Raw genomic sequence first — 17,291 nt, 5'->3', positions numbered from 1 at the left:
ACACACACACACAGCAGCAGCAGCACCGCACAGCAGCAGCCTGCTTTGTCAGCCAGACCCCTATGCTGTAGAGCACTAATGTCAGCATGTCTAGGCATGACTACTGTATTTTGACCGTTTTGTTACTTTAATTGATTGTTTTTTATCTTTTTGTTTAGATCTATACAGCTGCATATAGTTACAGTTACAGATGATGCCCTCTCTCCATCACAATGTTACAGTAAATATAATCCTACATTCTACATGGGCAGATTAAAAGGCGGACATGTTCAACACAACGACCTGTACTGTACACACAGAACAAAAGAGGTATAAGAGCTCGGGTCATATTAGGGAGTGCTGGCCTTACTGGCCCAGGTGTTGAGAGCTCAGGTCACATGTGTGTGTGTGTGTGTGTGTGTGTGTGTGTGTGTGTGTGTGTGTGTGTGTGTCACATGAGGGAGCACTGGCCATGCTTGCCCAGGTGTCAGGGGAGAGTAGAGTGAGCAGCCGCCCGCACTTCAGTGGAGGCAGACAGAGACACGGCGCGCTGGCAGCACAACAGATGCACTGGAGAAATCAGTCTCTCTCTATCTCCCTCCCTCTCTCCCTCTGTTTCTCTTCCTCCCTCTCTCTCTCTCTTTCTCTCTCTCTCTCTTCCTCCCTCTCTCTTTCTCTCTCTATCCCTCTCTCTCTCTTTCTTTCTCTCTCTTCCTCCCTCTCTCTCTATCCCTCTTTCTCTCTCCCATTCTCTCATTCCCTCCCCCTCTTTCTCTCTCTCTCTCTCTCTCTCTCTCTCTCTCTCTCCCCCTCTCTGTGCCAGCAGCCCTTGTAGTCTGAAGTAGAGGCTCTGTTGGGTACCTGCTCTATCTGTTTAACAGTGCCGATCCTGGCAGAAGGAGAGGGATGAGCCCAGAGTGGCCCTCTCCTGCCAACCCCACCCCTGAGAGGCTGACACCAGACACTGGAAGCTTAGAGACTGCTTGCATTTAGAGGTGGCAATACACTTGACGAGTGTGTGTGTGTGTGTGTGTGTGTGTGTCTTTTCGTCGCACCAGTCACACCATGACATAGAGATGGCGTTTCAAACAGGTTTAAATGATAAGGTGGGATCGCAGAGGCAAACGCGTCCAAGTTGTCAAAGGGAGATGTTTTCCTGCTCACGTCACGTGTGAGCTGATGGGATTGCACATCACTGACAGGAACTCTCAGAGAAGACGCAAACTGCAAATGTCATAAACACACACACACAAAACACACACATCATAAACACACACACAAAAACACACACAAATGACATAAACACACACACAAAAACACACACAAATGACATAAACACACACACAAAAACACATACATGTCATAAACACACGCAAAAACAGAGTGAGTGGGCAGCCAGGCAAGTGTCATACTTTATCCTTGGTTGTCAAAAAAGTAAGCACTTTAACATGTATTGAAAAAAGCATTTTCATTAGATTACCGGTATTTCTTGAATTAAATCCAATTAAGAAGTGTATGCGTAAAAAATAAAGAATAAAATCTACATCTCTTTAAAAAGTTTGTCTTACAATGAGTTGAGTTAGCTAGACACTATTACACTAAATGACAACATGATCATCCAAAGGACACTTTGAGAAAAAACTGGTCATTTAGAATAAAATATTATAAGTATTGTCTGATGAAGGACAAAATATGTCAAACCAACTATGCAAACTTTGTTTAGTTTTGCGAAATTGAAAATGGACTTGCATATGCAAATGCAAATTGCAAATGCATATTTGCTGATAAATATTGGCCGTCAATATTCTTCAGATAAAGCTTTGATGTATTTTTGGAAAGAGCTACTGAAGAGCTACCGGATGTCATCTGGATGTGTTTGATGAAGTTAATACAGGACAAAACAAAACAAAATAAAAAGAATAATTATACAAGATTTCAAAGCCGCCATAGGGTCTTACGTACCATCAAATAAATACACTAAAATATGTTTCTATTTGAATCTTAACAACCTGAAAGGTTATTGTAAATAGTCAGAGGCTAAGATAGGACCTTCTTCCAGACCTTCTGTCAGAATATCCCACTCTCTAATTCCGCTTAGTTATGTAATAAAACAAATGTATATTTCTGTATAAAATGTTTATAATTTTATATTTCTATAGTGATTTCTGGCCCGGTATGCTTAGTGTCACCATTGCCTTTAAACGCATAAGCAGCGGCACAATACATCCCCTACTACACTACGCTCCTGGTCGGTGAAGTTGTGCAGAAATTACCGCCTGCTTTCTGAGCGGGATTTAGACTATTATGCGGTATATGCAATTGGGAGGGAAACTCATGGATGCGTTTCCTTAATATTTACACCTTAGTTATTTTCCAGATGCAACAATTAAATTGTGATTGTTAATTCTAAATATAACATTTAAGCCAAGGACAAATTTCCACATATGTGGACAACAAAGGTTATTCAGTATGACATAATGTAGGTCAAATTGCTTCTTGTTTTCTCTCTTGTTGTTGAGAAACAGTAGGTATTATTTCTCCATTTGTACTTTTCACGACCTGTTTGCTGTAAGGCCCTTACTCCATGGCGTGGAGGTGCTATCTCCTCCACACAGATAACAGGGCAGGCCAGTTCCCTAAACAAGTCTTCCCAACGACTCCTCCAATACACTCCTGATTAGTGTAACACTGGCATTCCGCTTCACTGTAACCTACCTACCTTCGTCACAGATTTTACTTTAAAATCTTTTCTTTTGTGTCTGTGAATCTTGTAAGGTTTGTAAAAATGTTCAGCTTAGTAAAGCTTATGCTTTTCAAAGTCCAACAGAACAGCACATCTAATAGGCTACTGTGATGGAGAATTTGTAAGGGTTTGACAAGGTTTTTTTTCCAGATAAGAAAATCAAACAGATCTTTATAACCATTTCATTTTACCTATGGGTCATTTCCTGTTCATAGAAATGCTCTAAAGAAAACCAACCCTTTGCAAATCATATTGAATCGCTTACCAGCACATCCCAGATTTGTCTGACAGCAGTTATTTTAAGGGGAGAGTTTTAGAAAAATGGGTCGTTTGACCTCAGTTTCGTCTGAGATTTCTTCAATCCTTTTTGCCACCCTAACTTCAAACCAGGGCCAATTATGGGATATGTGCTTCTGACTGCGTATCGATACAAACCCTATAGCAAAAATGCAAAAATGTGTAAAACTGAAATGTGTTATATGCTCTGATTTATATTTTCACACAAAATAACTATTTCTCTGTACTTCACCTTTCTACAAGTGAACCAAATCGCTAGTCACACAGAATAGTACAAATTCCAAGCTGAGCATTCCTCCATTTCTGGGGGGCCACCTAGGTTGCTCACAGGCTACCAATTGCCCACAACTGCCACACATAGTGCTGATGGTCCCAAAACCCACATCAACTAATGTAATGGAACTTCTATCCACATCTTGAAAACACAACCCCTGATCATATCTCTCTCCTCCACACCTATGCATACATATCAGTAAAACACTGAAATGTTTAGGTTCACTCAAGTCCAATCAAGGAGACTTATTTTTTACTTTGGGAATGTTAGACTCTTTATTTTTTACACACAGTTTTTTGGGCCATTTCAACAACAGGGTTTTTAGTTCTAGTCGCATGCTTAAAACACCCCAGCATGGAGCAACAGAACACACACTTTCATTCAACAAAAGCTAATAAATCCTATTTACAAGAGCGTCAGATCTTCCACCGAAGACAAGGATCAAATCACAAACAAGTTGAAAACTTGTTTTATATTTAGAGATATTAACAAGTCTGGGCACACTAAACGTGTCCCAATTGGTGATAATATTTAGATTTCATATTTACATATACAAAACACATTTTTTTGCAACGTTTTAATCCTTTTAGGGCCTGTAGTTCAGTCAAGCAAACTGAATACAAAACAGAGGCCACGTTTGTTGTTTGCGGGCTTTGAGTATGTCCCTCCTTTAGATATGATTTTTCATTGCGTTCTTTTAATTTCATAAGAGCAATATTGCACTGAGTCTAATGTGAAAGAAGGGTTATTTTGACTGACACCAAACTCTACATGTGTCTCGTGTCCTCTCTTTTGACGTGGTCCAGAGTCTTGTCGTGAGGTTTGGTCTTTTTGTTTTGGTGCGTTTTGACGTGTTTGGCCAAGTGGTCACTGCGCATAAACCTTTTGCAACAGTCTGGACACACGAACCTCTTCTCGCCCGTGTGAGTCCTCAGGTGTCTCTGTAGCTCGTCCGAGCGCGTGAAGCTCTTGCCACAGAACAACCAGTTACACACGAACGGCCTCTCTCCCGAATGCCACCGGAGGTGCGCTTTCAAGTGTGATGTTTTGCCGTAAACTTTGCCGCAGCCAGGGATATGACAGATGTGCTGTTTCTTCTTGCCGGGCTCGTCGTTGGAGTTGGATGACTGGCAGTTGGGACAGCGACACCTCCTACACCGTCGCGCGGTGGCCAGGGGAGACTTGGTGTGGAGGAGGGCAGCGATTTGGGTCTGATACTGCGCGAAGTCCGTGTGCCCGAGAACCAAGCTCCGCTGCAACGGGAACCGGTGGTGTGCGAGCGAGGACGCGTGAGTGATCGAATTGCCTTGCTGAAGACTCCACCACGGGATGTCCTCTCCCGGGTTCGGTGACAGTTGTCTCTGTTGCTGGTGATGGACCAGGCCGGAGTGTGCCGTAACAAACCCTGACATGGGGGGAACGGGAGTGGGCGCCGCGTATGTGACAGCGGGCACGTATGTTGGGGTGCATGTCGACTGCAAGGACTGCATGGAACATGGTAGCATCTTCACCGGGGAAAAGTCATATGGGTAGGTCGGGTCCGCGGGCGGGGTGAGAGGAAGTTCGTGGTGGGACGTGTACGTGCCCTGTAGGTGAGATAACTGCGCTTTAGAAGGTAGTCCAAACGAGGAATTGCTTGCCAGAGTCGCCTGGGGATTTCCTTCGTTACTCCACGGGTGGAAAATACGCGACGGAGATCCGAGGGTGGTGTCATATGGGACCTGAAGAAAGTCCGTGGCGCTTGACCCAGGGTGATGCCCAATTCGGTTACAAGTAGCCGCCAGCAGCGCCAAGGGAGAATGCTTACTGTTTTCCGGTGAGGAGTTTGGAGTGCGATCCTGAAGAAACAAACAGAGGGGAGTACATTAGAAATGATGCCATCCTGTCAAACTTTCAGCATCCCTTTTTTGTTCAAATTTCACGTATCCTGCACAAAATATCATGCATGACACCCTTCCTCGTTGACCAGAAAAAATATCTGAACTTGTATATTGTTGTAGCTTATTGTATTGTTTTAACGCTCAAATAGTTTATATATCAGGTCACAAAGCAGGGGTTGTTATTCGAAATCAGTGAGCCGTTGTTTACTTTTTTTCTGTTGAACTACAAGGGGGTTACACATTCAGTTGTTTAAAGCCAAACATTAGAAATCATGTAATTTCACACTAACCTGAAGGAAAGCCTGTAGGGTGTCGTTCCGTAGAACAGCCACAGCCGCCATAGTGAAGTTGGCTATTCCTCACTCGTTCACACAAATAAAAAAAAACCCACAGAAATCGCTGCCTCTGTTCCTTAAATATATATATTTTTTAAAAATCACAAAATACGTCTTCGAATGTGTACAAAGCAGTGTAACCTCTCCCGCTTCCTCTCCTCGAGATATCCTTGGACCATCTGAGGGAGTGAAGGATCACTTCTTAGGATTTGATAAGGACTTTGGTGGGACGCCAGCCAGTCAGCACTAAGATTTATTACTTTGAAGTTTGCCGCTGCCCAATCATCAAAGAATAGCGGCTCTTTGAGAGAGGGAAGCAAATCCTTTGAATCCACAAAGCTCCTATGGTGTGTTTGTTGGTCTGGATAAAAGAGCTGATTATTAGGGGGGATGGGATGGGAGGAGATAAAGGCGGGACAATTAATGAAGTAATCACTATGTGGGAAATGTATATACACAAATAATTGGATTTTCTTGATCAAAGAGCCCCAACCCGCCTGGAGACCCCGGTATTGGATGCCACAGTCATCCGATCCCCCTTTTTGTAATTAAGGATTTGTAGGGAGTCCTTATGTGACAATGTGACATTGTTATCTCTAGAGATCTCTCCGTGAGCAGTTGTTTGATAACTTCAAGAGGGGGTAGCTAATGAGACGAATAAGTCTCAATAAGTGACTCAACACAAAGTTCATATTGATTTTTTAAAGCCTGAATTCTTGTGAGAGACTTCTGTTCTCTGAACCGTGTGAACATTCACAAAATGACTGTTGAATGCATGTGTGGGGTCTGAAGTCTTTTATTTCAGAAAAAAAGGTAAAATATCAACGTCTGACCTTAACCATTTCTTTACAGATATTTATAATTAACATAACACCGTCCCACAGGTTTGATAACATGCAAAGTGCTTAAGGCTGTGATTATGTCAAACGAGGTAGGAATACGTTAGGCCTATAGCTGTAATGTTTTTTTTGTTGTTTTGTTTTTCATTCAAAACATAAGTATGTTTTCTTTGAAATTATGCAAAAACAATCTGAACCTATTGTCTAGTCCACCCCACTCTTAAATGACAGCATAGGCCTATAGGTAAAAAAAAAACTAAGCCATTAACAAGATGCCGAGATGACAAATATCATGGCATGATGTCTTTATTAGACGTTTCCTGAAAAGTTGTAACGATGCGAGGCAAAGGGGGCTGAGGGAGGAGTTTTCCTCCTCTAGAAAGTGGAAACAATCTTCGGGCCCCCGCCCGCGCTCCTCCCCGTGCTTGTCAAGCCTTCATCTGACCGGGCAAGCGCGAATCCCACACACCTACCGGGCATGTGAAAACCACTCAAACTCACACACAAGACATTAAAGAGACATTTTCTCTGACATTAGGCTATGCCACAGGTGACGACGTGGAGGTTTTATGTGTGTGAGAGAGTGAGAGAAGGTGTACATGTGTGTATGTGAGGAGAGAGAAGGGGGTTCCACTTGGCACGAAGTAGCCTATTTTTTTTTTTGGGGGGGGTGGGGGGGGGTAAGATCAAGGAGGCATACGCATAATATATCAAAACAGCACTACAAAGGAACTTCTGACGTTGATTTTTGAAAACTGCAGCGACAGTGCCTTCCTTCACAGTTCACACGCTGACTGAAGTCTTTCATAAGGACACGCGGGTGGGGAGATTTTTATCGGTCTCTCTCTCCCCAACAGAAAACAACCACCACTGTCCTGCCCTCCACTGCTTTGGGGAGCCGCTGATTTTGAATTAGATCTCTTCCTTTGAAGGGATTAGCGCTCCACACTCTTCTCCCACGGCTCCGCGTGCAGTCATGGGGGAAACAGAGATTCCTGCTGGGCCACGCGGCAACCTCCGTTTCCCTGCAATCCAGAATGCGGCAGGGAGAGGGGGAGCAGAGGGGAGGGGGTGTAGTGCAGATGTCTCTAAACACTTATTTTTTCCTTAAGTCGTTGTAACCCGAGAGATTTATCATTATTCGGGTCAGTTAGGAGCACTTTATATTAGGCCCCAAAGGTAGACTAGCTCCAGAGCTGGGATATATGATGGTAGATATCCTCACGGTGTTGGATATCGCTAGCTGACACATCCCATCCGAGTGTTTAGCATGACTTTGATGAGACGTTTCCTTTCATGTCCATGCAGTCTTCCCTACTGGTGATATTACCAAACACGTCCTGTTTCTCCGCTCTGGTTTCAAATCGGCAAGCAAATATTAGGCTACAACTGATAAAGAAAGAGCGCGAAAAAATGGTTTGAATGAACTTTATTACAGCGTGTGAGTACAAAACAACAATGTGCTCTTCTGTGTTAGGAACAATTCCACGATTGAGAGACTTAACAGCAATACAATTAAAACAATTATGTTGCGGCAAAATAGCATTATATTATCTACATCATTTCGCCGATCTAATTCTTGCTAAACACATAGAAAATAAAGAACATCCAGTTGTGTTGTCTTGATGAGGAAAATAGAACAAATTAGAAAAAGATGTACAAACTGTAATGTCATATTTACAGTCTTCCCTGTTAATTGAGATGACGTTATATAATAATCAGTAAAACAAAATGTCCACATATGAAAACTACAAATATTATTTACATAAATAATGAGACTACATGCTATTCACTCTATTAGATTTCAGTTCATGATCAGCACCTCAAAAACAGTTTCTGACAAACATGGCCAAATAAATAGGAAGATCTGAATGGCTTCAAGAGGCAGCGGTTAGTCTTCCTAGGGTCACTAAAGGCAACCTGCAGAGAGAGAGAGAGAGAGGAGTGAAGTTGGCACCAGAGCAGAAAAATCAGAGCCTCATTTTCCACAAATTCTCATAGAGTCACTCGGAAGATTAAATCATTTGGAATCACAAATCAGGTGGAATCAGTCATGCGGAACATCATTGCATAGAACATCACAGTTTAGCCAGAGAGGGTTAAAGCGGAGTAATCAAGGATCTTTGGTTTAGCTCTCTAGCAGCCTACACTGTAACACACACACACACACACACACACTGTGTGTGTTACCTCACTGCCATACATGACGAACACATTCAATCTACTTTATTTGGGCCTACGGATGTGCGATCTGAGGCAGCTGTGAGGTTCTCAACTAGCTCATGTACTGATGTTTGACTACGGCAGCCTCGCTGAAAACCAAGCCCGCTCAGATAAAAGCGCCCACTAAATGACTGGAGAAGTCCACTAAATGACTGGAGAAGTCCACTAAATGACTGGAGAAGTCCACTAAATGACTGGAGAAGTCCCTGTAGGAAAAGCGCCCACTAAATGACTGGAGAAGTCCACTAAATGACTGGAGAAGTCCCTGTAGGAAAAGCGCCCACTAAATGACTGGAGAAGTCCACTAAATGACTGGAGAAGTCCCTGTAGGAATAGGGGGGACGTTTCACTGGGTCCAGGGAGCCCGTTCTGAAGTTCAGCAACTAGGGAAAGAAGATGAATGCAGAAAAGTTTCTTTGGAGACAGGAGCACTTTCATTTGATGAATCAGGACACTGAGACGTGGTCCTGTATGAAAACTGATATTTCAGTATTTCATCCTACAAGCGTGCACACACACACACACACACACAGACACACACATACACACACACACACACACAGACACACACAGTCAGAAAGAGAACATGCATAGAGAATCGCTTCACTATGCGTCTGTTTTGGACAGGTCAAAGCCAGTTAAATGTCAAACTTTTTTATGCTCTCCGGACAGACAGAAAAAGAAAGAAAGCAAGAGAGGAAGAGGGGAAAAAAGAAAGACAGACAGAGTGAAGAAAAAAAACAGGTTCCACATCTGTCTCGCACGCCAGTGAGTACCAAAGAACAGAGAGACAGAGAGAGAGTGAGAGTGAGAGAGAGAGAGAGTGAGAGAGAGAGAGAGAGAGAGAGTGGAGGGGGAGCAGAGAAGAGAGGAGCGGAGAGGGAGAGAGAAGCGCTCGGGGCTACCGGCTTGCTCGAGCCGCGGTAATGGTGTCTCGTACGGGAAAACATCTGTGAATTTCCTCAGTGATCTACAACAAAGTGTAACTCAAAGCAGTCATTCGGCGGACCTTTGAAGTCGCTCCCTGACAGAGGCCTGCCATTGTGCTTGGCCCCCCAACACCGAGCAACTCCAACTTTGGTCTCACTAATTTCCAACCCCCCCCCCCTCCTCCTCCCCTCCCCTTCCTCCTCCTTTCCCATTCCATCTCCCCTCCTCCCTTCTCACTCCCTCTCTTACCCCCAATCCCCTTTGCAATTTGATACCACTCCCTCTTCCCAACCCCTTCCCCAGCTCCCACCACCCCACGCCAGCCAGCGGCAGCCTGCTCAGAGAGAGCCTACACTGGACCACACCGTGGCCTGGGTGGGGTGGGGGGCAGGGGGGGTCAGACTGGGAGGGATAGGTCATTTCACCTCATAAGTAGCCCACCCTGGGAGCTATGGAGCTGGGGAGTAGGAATGGTGTGTGTGTGTGTGTGTGTGTGGGGGTCAGTCTTACACAGAGGTGTAATCCAAACGCCCCCAAAACACACACACACACGCACACATACTGAAAACCCACCCCGACTGCTCTAATTGCTAAGGTCGTGGCTTACGTGTTCATGCATGACGTGAAGACGCACATAAAGACAGGCTGGGGATGCCCAGGTTATTAGCTCCGAGGCTGTGTGAGTGACAGAGAAGGGGGGAGGGTGTTTGTTTTTTCTTCAAGTTAACCAACACACATGCTAATGAACAGATGAAATAAACAAACAAACACCAGGCCTTGCAAGAGCCATTTTTGGTCAGTTCAGATGAGCACGCCATGTTGATTGTGACGTCCACAGGCTGCATCTTCCATCTACAAAGAGGCTTCCATTATATTTCCTCTTTGATATCCATCCACACTGCAGTGACCTTGGGAATATATATATAGGCCTTGCTTTGTTTCTGGGGCGAGCGGAATTATTCATTTGGTCGGAGCATTTTCGTTTCTGTGATCTGCATTCACTTTCAGCGCAGTTCAAGGGTTTCTCTTATCTTCTGTGTAGCTGATCGTAATGAATGGTGTTCACTTAAGGAAAGGAAGGGAGAGGGTGTCATCCATCTGTGGCCATTTTTTGGGGGGAGACAATCTGTTTCAAGTAATATCATCAATTCACTCTTTTAAAACATATGAAGTAGGTGTTGCTGGAATAGTGAGTTGTGCTGGATATTGTATGCATGACTCAACTCTGCCTGGCTACTTGGCTCTATCTATTGGGCCTATCAAACACAGACCTGTTCACTGATTAAAACTGCAGCTCTTTCCAGAAAGCAGTCCAGTCCAGCTGACCAGAACGTACTCCTCCCTAGTCAACGTCAGGAACACGGTAGCACACACAAACACAAACACACACATTTGGCATGCACACACACACACGCACATGCACACATTTGGCATGCGCGCGCGCGCGCACGCACACACACACACACACACACACACACACACACACACACACACACACACACACACACACACACACACACACACACACACACACACACACACACACACACACACACACACACACACACACACACACACACACACACACACACACACACACACACACACACACACACACACACACACACACACAGGTTCTGGTGGTCTGACCCATTTCTGTGCTCCAGAGGAAGTGTGTTCTCTCCTGATTGGTTGATGGGGAAGTGGACTACAGTGTGAAGATGCAAGGGCATTTCAATTCGGTTTTTGTCCTATTTCATTATTTCATAATGCCTCACCTGACCTCTTCTCTCTTCCCTCACCTCTCCTCTCTTCTCTCACTTCTCCCCTCTTCTCCTCTCTTCCCTCACCTCTCCTCTCTTCCCTCACCTCACCTCACCTCTCTTCCCTCACCTCACCTCACCTCTCTTCCCCTCTCCTTTTCCTTTTTTTCTCAGCTCTTGTCTCCTTTCCTCATTTCTCTTCTCTTTCTCTCTCTTCTGCTCCATCCCTCCCTTCATTTCTTCTCCTTTCTTCTCCTCTCCTCTTCCTCTCTTCCTTTCCTTGCCCTTCTTCTCCTTTTCTTCTGTCCTTTGGTATCTTCTTCTGCCATCATCATTTCATTTCTCTTTTCCTCTCTGTTCTCTCTCTCTCTCTCTCCTAGTGACAAGGGGCAGATTTCTTCACTATCTGAATCTCAAAATATAAACAGGACCCTGCCCCCTGCCATTCACCCCACACACACACACACACACACACACACACACACACACACACACACACACACGCACACACACGCACACACACACACACACACACACCGACTGTTTGCCACTCTGTGTTTGCTTGCAGGCAGCTGGTCTTGCCATCTGGGAGAGTGGCTTGCGGAGGCCAAACAAAACAGGTTACACCTTTCCACTGTGCCAAGCCTGCTCAACCCCCACGCCACACACACACACACACACACACACACACACACACACACACCGAGCCTGCTCAACCCCCACGCTATCCACAGGACATAGAGGGGGCTAATCACAATTTCACGCTCTGATTTCTGCCAACCAACCTCCTGCAAAAGCACACACACACACACACACACACACACACACACACACACAAAGCACACTTCCGTTTCCAACCCCTGGGGTAGAAAAACTTTGAAGAAGTCTTTTGCTCCCCCACCAGTCGAGAAACATCCATCCATTTGTGTTTGCCACATACTCTTCCTCAGTCTATGGAGTGGGTATGTTATGGAGAGAACACCATGATCTAGCATTAGTTAGACACAGATCCCATTTTCATTGTTATTTCAGTTCCTGCCGAAACCTCACAAAGGAAAAGAAATAATGCTGAAGCCTTAGGGTTTATTAAAAGAAGGGAAATGTGTGTGTGTGTGTGTGGGGGGGGGGGGGGGTATGCTACTCTGATGGACCTCACTTTTCATCCCCCTGCTATACACACACACACACACACACACACACACTGTATGCATAGGGTACTCATGCAAATGTGGGGCCAATTCACCAGTGCCTAGAAAGCCCTCCACAAATAGCAGGTGTGAGGATGCAGAAACAAAGGGCAGCCAGCGCCCTAATGGCATCCTCAGTCATTAGAGGCCCTTTGATGTGAACACTCCATCCAGCCTTTTATCTCCGTCTTCCTCTCCCTCTCTCTCTCTCTCTGTTGTTGTGTCTGTTCCCAACTCTTTAGTTCCTTTCTTTCTTTTTTTGTCGTTGTACTTGTCCTTTCTTTCTTTCACTTTTCTCCCAAACTCTTCACCTTTTTTTCTCTCTCAGATTTTCTTTCTAGTTTTTCTCTTTAGCCTTTCTTCCCATCAATCCCTTTCTCTCCCTCTCTCTTTTGTGTCTTCCTGTGTTCTACTCTTCTCTCATCTCTCTGGCATGTAACTTATTTTAAAAAATCTTCAGTCTCCCCCCTTCTGTTCTTTCTCTCTCATTCACTCTGCTTCAGTCAGTCCATCTTATACTTTCACACACTTTCTTCTCTATCACTCATTTCTCTTCCTCTGTCTTCTGCCACTCACTTCATCTCTCTCTCTCTCTCTCCCCAACAGACTTCTTTATTAATGTAGTCTCTGGGGGAAGAAAGCTTCTGTGGGCCTCTGAGGCCAGTGTTGTGTTGTGTTGTGCTGTGTTGTGCAGTGCTGTGGCATGTGCTGGTCTGACATCTGTTTGACGTCCATGCCTGTCCATACTGGCTTTGCCATCAATCACACACTGCATCGCATCGCATCACAACCCCAGGCCCCGCGCACGTCATCTCAGACGCAGCACCTGTTTCTTTCAAAAGACAACAGACTAGACGCGCAAAGAAAGACTACTTGTAAGTACAGTAGTACCCATGGAGTACTACACAGATACTTCTGTGTAACTGTACTACTTGTAAGTACAGTAGTACCCATGGAGTACTACACAGATACTTCTGTGTAACTGTACTACTTGTAAGTACAGTAGTACCCATGGAGTACAGTGCCATAAATGAAGTCATGAAAAATATTCTGTATTACATAGTCTGGAGTTTGAATTAAATTTAGAGGTCATGTGTGAAACACAGAGTCAATTCATATGACAGAGTGTACCGTCATACGATGATAACTGGTGTGCTACACTGCACTAAATAATATACCAACAGTAATAGTGATACATACATTAAGTGTTACTAAGATTAGTTAAATATATACAGCTTTTAAAAAAAAATCTGTGTGTGTTTTATTGCGTTTTTAAGTAAAGAAAGAAAATGTGTGTGTGTGTGGGAGTGTATGTGTCTGTGTGTGTGTCTGTGTGTGTGTTTGTGTGTGTGTGGGTGCCAGTGTGTGTGTGTGTCTGTGTGTACATGAGTTAGTGTGTGTGTGTGTGTGTGTGTGTGTGTTGCATGCTCTAAAGCTTTACCTGCCGAGAGGCTGGACTGTTCTGAAAGCCCTGCTTCAGAAACATTGCTATTCAAACTCCACTCCTTTGAACTCACAGGATATAGAAGCAGGACAATGCAGCTCTATTTGTGCCTGCTCTTTGAAGTCAGATATCGCCGTTAATATGGGCGAGAGCATTACTGTCGGAGACAATAAACACTTCTTTTCGCTCCTACGTTTATTAACGCCGCTCTCGCTCCGAGCACTGCTCCACTCTGAAAGGTGCCAGTTAAACTCTTAAGCTTCATAATGATTTTTTTTTTAAAAAAGAGAGAGAGAGAGAGAGAAGTGCTCGGTTTTAAATTGTTTGAAAAAACGGCAGGCATAACTTTCTGGTGGTTGAGTCATGCCCGCCACATTAAAAGAGGCGTCTGTGACGCCAGATGAAAACAAAAAAGAGATTTAATGAGGGAAAGAACAGAATGGAAGGAGAGGTTTATGAAGAGGCATTAAAGAAAACAGGTGCAAGGGCTCGGGCCTGTTTACTCCAGTCTGCCTTTGAAGCTCAGGGAGAGACAGACACAGAGAGAGAGAGAGAGAGAAAGAGAGAGAGATAGAGAAAGAGAGAGAGAGAGAGAGAGAGAGAGAGAGAGAAAGAGACTCTTGTCTCTGGCATGTCTGTCCTGTGAATATGAAGAGGGGGGAAGGGGGGCCCTTTTTGATGTCATAAGAGGAACCTCAATCACCACCGATGGCGACTTGCCGAACCTCTCAGACCTCAGGTTCCCCTAATAGTCCATGTTCTCTGCGAATTCTAGAACATGAAAACCTTCTGTGCGCCTGACTAGTGATAAACAAGCCTTGACTTGATCTGTTCGTGTAAAAGCCAGCACTTCACTGCTAACCTCTGATAGCCATTAAGCTACAGAACAACAGAGCAGCACATTACCAAACGTCCCTCACAGAGAGAAATGAACATGGATATAACAACAATAACCATGGAACATGTCACAACCAAGAAATGAAGACAGAGGGAGAGAGAGAGAGGGAGAGAGAGAGAGAGAGAGGGCTTGTTGGAAATTGATTTCCACGGCAGAAAAAAAAAGAAAAAAACAGGGCCAAAATAATGTGTGGAGCGTGATGGCACTTAATGGATTGGGTGTACTTTTAAAGAGGCACTCGCGGCTGGGCTGTGGCACTGACCTATTTCACTGGAGCTCCTCTGAGCCGTTACACACCCTCAGTGAGGGAGCAGCCAGCGCACCAGTCTAATCAGTGCTGCTGCACGGGCCTCACCACTGAGCTGGACGCAATGGACCCTGGACCCCCCCCCCCCCCCAACACACACATCCCACAATATGAGCATCAGAGCACCTCCTCATTTTAGATATGAGAGGGCTGTGTGGGAATATGAGCTTAGCAAGATCACGAATGCCTTTGCCTGTGAGTTATCGTTCTTAGATAGAGAGAAGCAGCTGTATCATAAGAAGATTACAGCTGTTTCTCGGTTCATTTAACTGCAGTGTGGCATGTCATGTCTTGTTTACTATGTCAATGCCAACGACCCTGTTTTCACTGGAGACTGTTATGCGTGGACAACAGAATTTTACAAATACCAACACTGGCTCAGGCAATGGCATCACGCCATCAGATCATTTGGGTAGATGTTCGTGTAATTAAAAACTTGCATTACTCAGATTCGGATTCTTAAGTAATTCAAAAAAGGAGACAGCAAAACAAGATGCGCTCACAGATAGCCCATCTTGTTTGTTTGGGTAAAAATGTTCCATCCAACCACATGTTTTTCAGGCTGTGACTTCATTCATTTTTTGATGTCCACCGCACTGGCCACCTGCCTCTTTCAAAGGACTCGGAGGGAAAGTCCCGCTCGCTGTCTGCGCTCTGACCTGCTATCACCACAGCCAACATTGGTGGTGGGCTCTCCACTAACTATCACCCACCCCCCACACACAAACACACCCCAACACTGACACACACACACACACACTCCCACATGCACACACACACACTCACACACACGCACACACATGCACATAAACACACACACCCCAGCAGATGCCAATCTATTCTGCTGTGGATAAATGCCGGGTCTGGGCCTTATCGTGGCCAGACGTGGGCCAGTGCTGCCTGGGTTTCTTGAGGGGAAGAGGAGAGACAGTCGGATCACCCCAGACTTCTTCTCTAGATCAAAATATTTCTGCGGGCCCTGGGGTGTCAGCAAAGGGAGATGGCGTAAATGATATGCAAACTGAGAGTAGAAAAGAGTAGAAAAGCAGCACTACAAATGCACTTGCCAACACAGCTTTCCCTGCTTGTCTGAAAAGGAGGTGGGGGATAACACACTTCTGCTGAATTCAAGTTGAGCTGACTTTTCTGTTTTGTACCCCCCCCCCCCCCCCCAAAAAAAAAAAGAGAGGAAGTGTCTTGTTACTGACTTGGTAAGTTGAGCATCTTTTCTTCTTAGCCAGGAGGAATCACACTGCTGTTATTGTGTAGACTGTGTAGTCGGGTGCGATACCGCTCGGAGTGGTTATCCTTCCTTTCTTTTAAATCTCATTCCATCTACAGGTTCAAGCTTTGCCTCAGTGTAGAAAACACTCATACTCATAACTGCTCATACAGGTGTAATAATCAGCAACACTTCACAAGTTAAAAATAGCATAGTAGGTGGGATCTTCAAACAATTTGATTCCAAGAAAGACAATGGACAAATACACCCTGATAGAAGCCCAGAAGATCTAGAACATTCCTTCTGTCCTGTTCCATCTTCAAAGCATTGTAGCACTAATTATTACAAAGGAACATTTAGTATTACTGAGCAACGTTTAATTCCTACAAGCCAATTTAATCCCTGTAACATCTGCGAAAGCCATGTAGATTTATCTGCACGTCGGAGGCTCGCGACTGAAATTGACTTTTATCGTCCAAACGGACTTTTACTCCGGCAAAGAGCTCAAAGCCCTCCCAGGGCCGGTATCAAAGGACAAGCGCCGGCAAGAGCGTCTGGCTTCGTGAGGACACGCGGATCACAGTAACACCCGTGACCTTTGATCAAATTCCCAGAAGACCGTCGTTCTCGACTCGACATGACATCATCAGTCGGAGAACGACGGGACGGGGAAAAAAAAGAACCCACACACACAGCGGGAGAGAGTTTATGCGTTCGTGCTAGGGTCTCCTTTCAGTGGAGGGGATCTCTGACCGCGTTCATGGCTTCACCCCTAAACCTTCTATAAAATTACTACTTTTATCTGTAGCTGATAGTCACATCAAAAAGAGTATTAGCATGGAGAGCTCTGCAAAAACAACAACATTTTCCATGTGCATTTGATTTGTTTACATCTGAATCTAAAGAATACATCCTCCTCCTTTTCTGAAGCAGATATATTGTCACATCAAAATTTTTACATATAGACTTA

General features: G+C 44.8%; 2 protein-coding genes across 2 annotated transcripts in view; both read right to left on the bottom strand.

Annotated features, from left to right (window-relative positions):
* Positions 1-3,599: 3,599 nt before the first annotated feature.
* Positions 3,600-5,644, bottom strand: sp5a (Sp5 transcription factor a). Its single transcript, XM_076262694.1, has 2 exons — positions 5,464-5,644; positions 3,600-5,131 (listed from the first exon to the last, which is right to left on the bottom strand). Exons 1-2 carry the CDS (start codon positions 5,512-5,514, stop codon positions 4,061-4,063), a joined length of 1,122 nt encoding a protein of 373 aa, XP_076118809.1. The 5' UTR covers positions 5,515-5,644; the 3' UTR covers positions 3,600-4,060.
* Positions 5,645-8,145: 2,501 nt separating this feature from the next.
* Positions 8,146-17,291, bottom strand: part of myo3b (myosin IIIB) — a 139,738-nt gene continuing 130,592 nt past the window's right edge. The window contains exon 36 of the mRNA XM_076262849.1: positions 8,146-8,267. The gene's annotated coding sequence lies outside the window, so the exon portion shown is untranslated. The remainder of the gene's footprint in view (positions 8,268-17,291) is intronic.

The sequence above is a fragment of the Alosa pseudoharengus genome, unplaced genomic scaffold (assembly GCF_046254945.1).
Source record: "Alosa pseudoharengus isolate Yale_2024_CS ecotype anadromous, Long Island Sound unplaced genomic scaffold, YU_APseudo_1.1 YU_APseudo_1.1_scf_3, whole genome shotgun sequence".
NCBI lineage: Eukaryota > Metazoa > Chordata > Actinopteri > Clupeiformes > Clupeidae > Alosa > Alosa pseudoharengus.
Note: the sequence above shows the minus strand (reverse complement) of the source record. Positions and strands in the feature narration are given on the sequence as shown.

Bases quoted from the DNA above. Each gene is read 5' to 3' on its own strand.
- sp5a (XM_076262694.1), bottom strand. From the start codon at position 5,514: ATGGCGGCTGTGGCTGTTCTACGGAACGACACCCTACAGGCTTTCCTT. The intron at 5,132-5,463 runs GTTAGTGTGAAA...TTGTTTCTTCAG, and splicing joins CCCTACAGGCTTTCCTTCAG to GATCGCACTCCAAACTCCTC.